Consider the following 9,232-nt stretch of genomic DNA (forward strand, 5'->3'; position numbering starts at 1 on the left):
GCAAAATCCCCTCGGCCAATCGGAGGCCCGCATCCGCGAGGGGCGGGAACAACGCGGGCCAATGAGCGTGCGCGAAAATACGCGCGGCGTCCCGGACTTGGAGGGCGGTGGACTCAGCGGGCTGAGGGGGGGGGGGACTTGAATAAAAACATTTTTTTTACAAATAAATTTAATTTAAAGTTAGAAACACCGTCACGTGCCGACTCAACGGAACGTTGGTTGCATCTTTTTATTAACGGTTAACGTTGATGACGGAAACAACGACTTTCGGTGCGTGGTTGGTCCCCACGAGCGAGTGGTAGAGTCCGATTTTCCGTTCCCCCCTCCCCCCCCCTCGTCTTGAGGGCCGAGTGGTCGAGTCCGAGCCGGGTTTGGCGGGAACTAAAGACGCGGGCTCCCTCCGGCAGCAGATTCCCACCGACAACAAGAAGCGATGGGCTCCAGCGACTCGCCACCCCCAGAGCGGCGTCGTGCTTGGTGAGCGGATAGAGGGGGGCTGGGCACGAGAAGAGAGGGGTCGGTGAACCAGTGAGAGCAGGGCCACCAATAACCGAACAAAATTCAATTAATCGAGGGGATAGAGGGAAGCAGCATCCTCAGACCCCGCTTGTGTGTGAGCGACGCAGGTTGGTGGACGACGGGACGACTCGTGGTCCCCGAGATGCGCAGCAGGAGGAGGAGGAGGGCCGTGTTACGAAGCGGGACGCTGTGGAGACGCGGGACCCGGACCTCGCCCTCAGGAGCCCAGTCCGCCCCGAGCGGGGCACCCGCGACGACTCCAGGCGCAGCAGCCGCGACCCACACGGGTAAGCGAGAAGGGGGCCCCCATCGTGGTGCGTAGTCGGTATTCTACGCGGCACAGTATTGACGTGGGGAGCGGCGGTGCAGTGGTTAGCGCGCTACGCTACGAACCCTGCTACGCCTGGGCCTTCTCCCCTAGGCCGATGTGTAAAACATCGGCACGGGGGACGCAAATGCGGCTTGGTGTGGCTGGCTGGCTCCCACCCCACCTCCCACTTGTTATAAAGAGGCAGCACAAACACTTATGTGCTGCAGTAGTTAATAGCAGTAATAACAGCGGCGATCTCAAGCGCCCTGCCGCCAGAGCGTCGCGGTGACGTCACCGCGTTTAGGCGAGTGACGTCACGGCCCGCGCGGTAAAGACGCGGACGGTGAAGATTGACAGCCCTGGAAAATAGCAGGCTAAGTAAGATTCTCTCTCTTAGGTTTTTTCGGTAAAGTCACGTAGGTAAAAATAAATACTAGAAATAAAATAATAAATCACGACGTTTCGGAGGCAACACAAGTCTCCGTCATCAGGTGGGACTGTCACAGCTAAATTCACTATATTTAAATTCACTATATTTAGCTGTGACAGTCCCACCTGATGACAGAGACTTGTTGCCTCCGAAACGTCGAAGATTTATTATTTTATTTCTATTATTATTTGTATTATTTATTTTTACCTACGTGACTTTACCGAAAAAAAATAAGAGTATGAATCCTTGCAGTAACGAAAGCTTCAAATCTAGAATTAAGATTCTAACTGGTATCATGATACATAATTATTCTTTTTGGGTCAGATTGCTTAAGTAAAATGTGTGTCGTACACCCTCCGCCACCCGATACAGCCAATACCTGATGTAATCGGTAATGTTGGAGAGCATTCAGCACAGCATTCAACAGTTGGGTACTCAAACAATTTGGTAATTAATAACTGAACACGACAACCAACGTTAACTAACTATGGTGAATTAAATGAGGAAGTTAAATAAAGCTGCCAAGTAGAGTTACAATTTGAGGAAACTGATGAAAATAATTGCTGTGGGAACCCAACTGGGTACGGTTTAATGACACCACTCCCTACTGTTAAAACCACAGACTGTTAGTGAAACATACGTTTTTCGGGATGCCCATGTACTTAAAAACTATTGCAAATACCAAATGTGCAAAATTATCATTAATTATGTTACAATACACGCATTGAATCGATGGTTAATCCGATCATTGTCTTAAAATGCTGCCAAATAAACATCCCAATGGTAGCATTAGACCTCCAAAAGGCGTACAGCTCAAAGACAATGCACTATCAAAGTAATGAGGGCTCGGGGTGAGCATCTACATCATTAGACCTGCTTTGTCAGTACTCTTAGGTTTTTCGGCAAAGTCACGTAGGAAAATAATAATAATAATAAATACAAATAATAATAAATTAAAATACCTAAGTTTAATCACGACGTTTTGGAGGCAACACAAGTCTCCGTCTTCAGGTGGGACCGTCACAGCCACATTTACTGTATCAAGTGCCAGTACCAAAATATAATAATAGGGGTTTTCCCCTTTTTTTCTGAGCTGTACGCCTTTTGGCGTCTTCTGGTCGAGCACCAATTGGGTCGAGGCTCAAAAGAAAGCCGTCCCTTGATGTGGACCAATCAGTTTCAAGGACAATGCATATATTATCATAGTGTTTTTTTTTGCATTTTGACTGCAAGTATTGTGGTTAATGCAGACATGAATCCTTGTAAAAAGGTTTCAGTTTTGTTGCCAGAAAAACGGGAAAATCCTATTATCCCAATGGTATTTATAATTTCTACAAATTATGTTCTCATGGATTTATGATAATTAAACAAACATAACTCTACAATCGACGTGAAAACAAATGGGAAACGCCAAAAAAAAAACAATCAATTATCAATACATATCGCTGGTGGGAATCTTGACAAATAGCCATGTCACAGGAGGGCGAACCATTCCGTGCCACGGGGACCCTGTGGGGATCACAGGGGTCTCACATGGGGGCCTGCGTGCTGTTCTCCGCCAGGCGGAGACCCGAGCACCCATCTCAGAGTCGTGGCTTGCGACTCGAGCGGAGACGATTTCCCGAGGACAATGAGACGGAGACACGGAGATACAAGCCTCTGTCACGGTACAGGGGGGTGGGAGACGAGGTGTGACGCGGTGGGCTGAGTGCCACAACTATACTTGCTACACCTGCTACATCTGTCAGGACTCTCTCTGCCGCTGCCACAACTATATCTGCCACGACTATAACTGCCATATCCATACCAAAACTGTACCTGCTACATCCTACACTTGCCAAAACTATACTTGCCACACTCACACCTGCTATGAGGAGGTGTTACAAGTTGCGTTTGAGTGTGCATGTATGTATGGTGTGTGTGCGTGCAGTGTACACCGTGTGTAGAGTTTGCATGGCCTGGTGGCTCAGCGGTAGAGTGAGCGACTTACAAATTGGAAGGCTGCACGTTCAAATCCTGTTTGGGGGTTGACTCAGCTCATCATCCCTCCATCTGGGGTGAATGATAACTTTGTGGGGAAGTCAACACGGATATAAATAGACCGACCCCTGTCATAGGAATGTGGTGATTTCCACCAGCGGTTCTGCAGGGCTGTATACAGATGAGCATCAATGCCTCAGTGCTCATTCATCTTTTTTTTATTGTGTACATAGTTTGTGCACACACTGTGTATACACAGTATGTGTAATGTACACCATGTGTGTACATTCCCATCAAATCGTTCGTACATTTGATATTGGCGCTATCATTTTTACAGCACAAGGCTGTCATCACGAAGGAAGACGCTGATTTATTTCACACAGCAGTAGTTTCACAGGAGGGGGCGATGTTGCTAAGTGTAATCCCAATTGAGTATCCTGCAGGTAAATTTCGACCGTGATACTGGCACAAAATTGCCTATTCTTTTCAAAAGCCATCGCAGGATCTTTAGCGTCCACTGAAGGAGACTGCGTCGAGTATTTCATGGTTCAATACGCACCACAGTATTAACGGGGGAACTGCTAAACTCTGCAGCAAGCGGGGAACACGCTACTGCTGGGCCATGTCTCTTACCCAATTGTATATCGTACATGCTGTGTTTGTGTGTATGTTGCGTGTGGTGTACCTGGTGTGGTGTGTTTATGGTGTAGTATGGCGGTTAGTGCGCTTTGCTACGAACCCAGCCACCCGAGTTCGATTCCCACTCACGGCCAATACCAGTGATGATGATCTGAACCGGTTCTTGGGCCTCCCGTAGGTCTACTCGAATGAGTACCCGGTATGATTTGTAAAATCACCGCCACTGGAGAGACAAAGGTGAACGGGCTTGGTGCTGGCCACACACCCCCTCGTGTGCCGTTCCGGCCTTCATAGGTGCTCACTAACAGCACTTACTCCAACAGTATTAAGACTATATGGGGAATCTTTGTCTTTTAATGGTGTACATATGATATTTATTGTGCGCCCCGTGTGTAGATGCGCTGGCTCTGCACCGACAGTCTCCTCGCGTAAGCGTTCCTGCTCTGGCTTGACTGACTGGGCCTCCGCTGTGGAGGATGATGACGACAGACGCTCACAGATCCAGGAAGAGATGAAGAGGTGCCCACCTCCATCCCTCCAGCTCGCAAATCACTACCAGCACCAGCAGTTTGCTCGTATCCGCGTGTTTAACTTACTGTTGTGTGTGTCTGCATATGGTGTCCGTGGTGTCATACCTACTATAATCACCCAGGAATGTTTGTCCTTAACGCTCGTGACGTCACTCCACGTCGACCAGCCCCCCTCATTAATAATCATGAACAGGTTACGTGTGTCTCTCTGTGTGTGTCTCTCAGGTGTGTGTCTCTCTGTGTGTGTCTCTCTGTATGCGTCTCTCTGTATATGTGTCTCTCTCCGTGTCTGTGTTTGTCTCTGTGTGTCTCTCTGTGTATGTGTCTCCGTGTCTGTATTTGTCTCTCTGTCTGTGTCTCTCTCAGAGCTTGCATTCACATCTGATGACGGTTGCTTGTGTTGCAATCGAAACATATTTATTTTATTTCTACGTGACTTTACCGAAAGAACCAAAGAGTGAGGGATTATAACCTTTAAATGAAATATGTCTGTGTCACCGCGCCCTTACAAAATGTACACGCGTTAATGCAATGAATGTCACGTCGTTTTCTGCTTTTCGCTTGCAAGTTTCATATTTCTTGCCATACACCCGTCCTTGGATGGGCAAAAGGCTAGTTGGCTATATGTGTGCATGCATGTGTGCTTGTGTTGGTGTTTGTTATGTTTTGTTTGCCTGGGTGTGTGCTTGCGTCTAAATGTGTGCGTCACATCAGTTACGTCTGCATATGTCCTTGTGTAGCGTGTCAATGACGTGTATCTGCGTATATGTCTGTATGTATGTGTGTGTGTATCTGGTGTACCTGTGTCCACACCTGTGGGTGAGATTGCGTCTGCGTGTCCTTTTGGTCATGTCTGCACGCTTATGCATGCACACGCGTCTATATAATTTGCGTGCATGTGTTTGTGTGTATTTGTAGTGCCCCTATCCACGCGCGCATGTATCTGCGCGTGCATGTGTGCGTGCGTGGAGTTGTAGTGAAGTGCTTAGTACAGCATTACGAATCTGGCGACCAAATTTCGAGGCCTGCTTATGGCCAACATCAGTGATGAATTTATGAATTGGTCCTAGGCCTCAGCTATGTCGACCCTTAAATGAGTACGTGGTGCAATGTGTACACATCAGCATTGGGGAGACAAAGGTGGCCAGGCGTGGTGCTGGGCACCCACACCCTGATAAAGTTCCATACCAGTCTTAATAGGTGCTCGTTAACAGCTCTTGCCCGATGGGATCTTTGTCTCTGCGTGTGCAGGGTGAACGCAGAAGGACTGCCCAGCAAGGCCAGTGACATGGAGACGGACGAGGAGGTGCTCGTGCGGCGCCAGAAGCAGATCGACTACGGCAAGAACACGCTGGCGTACGAGAGCTACGTGGAGGGGGTGCCGCGGTGGGTCCCGCACCAGGCCACACCACTGCCGCTGGGCTCCACCGGCACTCGACATGCACTGCCTCCACACCAGCTTGGGCCATTGTTGTCACTTACACTTTATACGGCTCGTGGTCGCACAAGGCCTGCCATTTAAAAACCGATAATGGGTTTAATAATCAAATTCTTGAATAATTAGGTCGCTCAGCTCTAATTGGAATGAGCCCTCCGCATTCTTGTCCTCTTCCCTCCCATCACCGACAGGCACCTGCGTGAGCCGGGCAAACACCCACGCACGCCCAACAAGTTCAAGAAGTACAGCCGACGCTCCTGGGACCAGCAGATCCGGCTGTGGCGCCGGGCACTGCATGCCTGGGACCCCGAGTCCACGGAGGGCGCCGACGACTCCCTGCAGCCCATGTGAGCACCATGGCAGTGGTGGCAGTGGTGGCAGTGGTGGCAGTGGTGGCAGGATCACAATGGCGGTGGTGGTAAAGCGCAACCGCCAGTTTGAGTTGGTGTTTGGCCCCTGTAGACTTCTGTCCCTGCTCAGGCTCGAGACTTTTTTTTCTCTGCCAATGACTCACTGCAACTTTCTGTAGAAATTAAATATGCCCATTGTTTATTAGCACGTGATATAGCAATGAGATGCCATATCAATACACATCGTATTGTTTTGACTCACATTGATCCCCATAGGGTCACACAAGACCTATGGCTGCCTCTTTCTCTCTGCACAGCATCTTGAGATGCAGCCACATGCAGGCACTATATGAATGCACGTTTTATTGTGTTGCAGAGCTGAGCTGGTGCTGCAGGATGGCTTGGACGACCTGTGATACGACGGTGGCGGTGGCAGTGGTGCTTGGTGGTAACTGCCACAACAGTTTCCAGAGTTTGGTCATTTGCTACACGGTGGTGCGGAGATCCAGCGACCCTCACACACGTCAATCTTGGCACACACACGTGGACTCAGTGACGATTAGCATTAGGTAGGTGGCACACACACATACTGGTGTCGTTCCAGTGTGCAGGAGGTGCAACTGCTTTGGTGCCCATAGCCTGGAGTGTCCTAGGCGCTGGGGTACAGTGTGGTGAAATTGGACAGGGGGGGGGGCCCCATTTCATTTGCACAAGGACCATGCCAACTGCGCTATGCCAATGTATTGCATTGAGACCTATAGACTTACATGGAGATCCATAGAATTACATGTAGATGCAAACTAACAGCGATTTCATTGACCTACATGCACTTAAATAGACCCATAGACCAACATGTATTTACATCGGTGATATAGCTATTGAGTGTGCAGGTTGTGCAGCTGCATTGCTGCACGAGTCCACGGGCAGGAGGGGGGGCAGGTCCTGGGCTATGAAGAGGGGGTAATGTGATAGGGACCCAACCCCCCTCCCCCCCCGCACATGCAGCCACTGACCTCTCGTTTGCCCGGTTTCCACGAGCAACAACCCGATTGTGAACTCGAGTTTCCGCCCCAGACAGCGTCACGTGTTGCCATTATCTTTGCGCTACTTGAAATGGCAGAAGATTTTGTTTGCGGCCTGAATTTCCCAGGCGGGTGTTGATTTCATGGGCTGGCCTAGAATTCCCTGCGTCTGATTTCGCTCAGAGATCAGTAAGTTGTCAAACACGTTACAATAAATAATGTAGGGTGACAGGATCAATCAATTGTACATTTAACGATTTAAGTTAATTTGGTTAGCAACCCAATCTTGACCTTTGTTGCGCACATATTTCTGGGACAGGTGATCTTGCAACATAATATAAGTAACTGCAGATTGCGGAATCCCCAATTTAACCAATTCGAGTTACCCTTCAACTCGAGTTCTGGGTGAGAGATGAGGCCAACCCTAGTTGGCGGGCCTACAGAAACCTGATGTTTGCTGGACACAAGCCTCAAAGTCGAAATATTTTCTTGGCCAAATTAGTATTGAAGTGGTGATCGTCTCTCATGTTTATAGCTCTGAAAGATTAGACGAAAATCTGTATTCCTTACCCGGGAAATCCCCGTTAACTTCCCCACAACATGATATAAATTGTATTGGCCCCGGAGACATGATGTGCCGAGTCAATTCCCCAAACTCACAACTTTTATGATTGTGAGATGCTTACTCCACTACTGAGCCACCTGGCCTGACTTAAGGTCACGTGCATACATACACACACACGCGCGCGCGAGAGGCCAAAGTGAAAAGAGTAAGTGGACTCGGTCACTCGGAGTTCCCTGTCCTCTGCCAGTTCTGTTCGCGTGGCCCCCGTGACCTCTGTGCCGACGTGGGTGGGCCTCCTGCCATGTTCACTGGATATCCCTGCCATGGACATTCCCCTCCCCACCACTTGCCTCGCGCCTCAGGCGGCAGGCATCGACACTGTCCCTCGCCGTTTCACGTTCGGATGTTTTTAATGTTGCGTGAGTGTCGTGGAGGTGTGTGCATGTGACGGCTGCCTGGCGTCACTGCCAAATTGTTTGGAATAAAAGTTTCAAAAGTCTTGCACGTCCACTCGTTCTCTGATTCCTGTGCTCGCGCCCCTCTCGGTCTGCGATCGAGGGAATTTCATAAATACAGGACTTTAAAATAGACAAAGTGTTATCGAATTGTTTTTGTTATAGAAAAGGGGGGTAGGGTGTACGATAACTCATAAGATGGTCCAATATGAACGACATTTCACTACGGGTCTATTGCTATTAGGGACGTACCCTGCAGAAAAGTGGCCACATTGATCAAAGTATTGCCCAACACTTGAAGATGAAAATACAGTAACTGCTAAAATAATTCCCTCGACCAAGGCCGCCATGGTGTAACATCATCTTGCAATGTCATGCGCTCGGCTGCTGGATAACGCAATTAGCCTGAGACGTCATTGGGAGTCGTGGCCTGTGCCAAAATTAGTTTCAAGCTTCAACAATAAAATAAGTAATATTTTTAAAAACACGCTTTAATGAAATGTACCGTACTAGTAATGGCAGAACTCCACGACTCCAGGAAGTGGCCCCGAAGCTTGCCATAACGTAAGCGGCCGTGGTGATTTACAGTCAACGTCAGTGGAGCGTGGACAATTTGACCCAACGCGAAACATAACAAAAAAGAATGTTAAAAAATATATATTGTTTATTTTTTAATAAAAGAATATAGTATTGTCATCAGTATGACAAGTATACCAAGTTTGCAGTCGATACCACATTGGGAAGTGGGTAAAAATCGAGTTACAAGATTTGAGGAAACAACAACAGTGAGTTAATGAAACGTGTAATCATAAAATAACACTTTAATATCGTAATTATGGTCACACCTACATGTACGTTGTAACGCTTCAATCTGACACGCCTGGCCGTGACGTGTGGAGTGACACGAGCTGTTTGAGAGTTTTCATTCATGAAAAGTTTGCCGACACGCGAGTCTCAATGCAGTTTTAGAAGAGCTTGTACGACATTGGGATGT

General features: G+C 48.4%; 1 protein-coding gene across 1 annotated transcript; it reads left to right on the top strand.

The window, feature by feature from the left end:
• The first annotated feature begins 101 nt into the window (after nt 1-101).
• Nucleotides 102-8,282, top strand: SLBP (stem-loop histone mRNA binding protein). The gene is made up of 7 exons (XM_061556243.1): nt 102-477; nt 627-806; nt 2,822-2,926; nt 4,275-4,397; nt 5,660-5,794; nt 6,038-6,193; nt 6,573-8,282. The coding sequence occupies exons 1-7, from the start codon at nt 434-436 to the stop codon at nt 6,610-6,612; spliced, it is 783 nt and encodes a 260-aa protein (XP_061412227.1). The 5' UTR covers nt 102-433; the 3' UTR covers nt 6,613-8,282.
• The last annotated feature ends 950 nt before the right edge of the window (nt 8,283-9,232 follow it).

This window comes from Lethenteron reissneri, chromosome 22 (genome assembly GCF_015708825.2).
Source record: "Lethenteron reissneri isolate LAM-NWPU_2019-01 chromosome 22, ASM1570882v1, whole genome shotgun sequence".
NCBI lineage: Eukaryota > Metazoa > Chordata > Hyperoartia > Petromyzontiformes > Petromyzontidae > Lethenteron > Lethenteron reissneri.

Bases quoted from the DNA above. Each gene is read 5' to 3' on its own strand.
- SLBP (XM_061556243.1), top strand. From the start codon at position 434: ATGGGCTCCAGCGACTCGCCACCCCCAGAGCGGCGTCGTGCTTG. The intron at 4,398-5,659 runs GTGCCCACCTCC...CTGCGTGTGCAG, and splicing joins ATCCAGGAAGAGATGAAGAG to GGTGAACGCAGAAGGACTGC. The intron at 5,795-6,037 runs GTGGGTCCCGCA...CATCACCGACAG, and splicing joins TACGTGGAGGGGGTGCCGCG to GCACCTGCGTGAGCCGGGCA.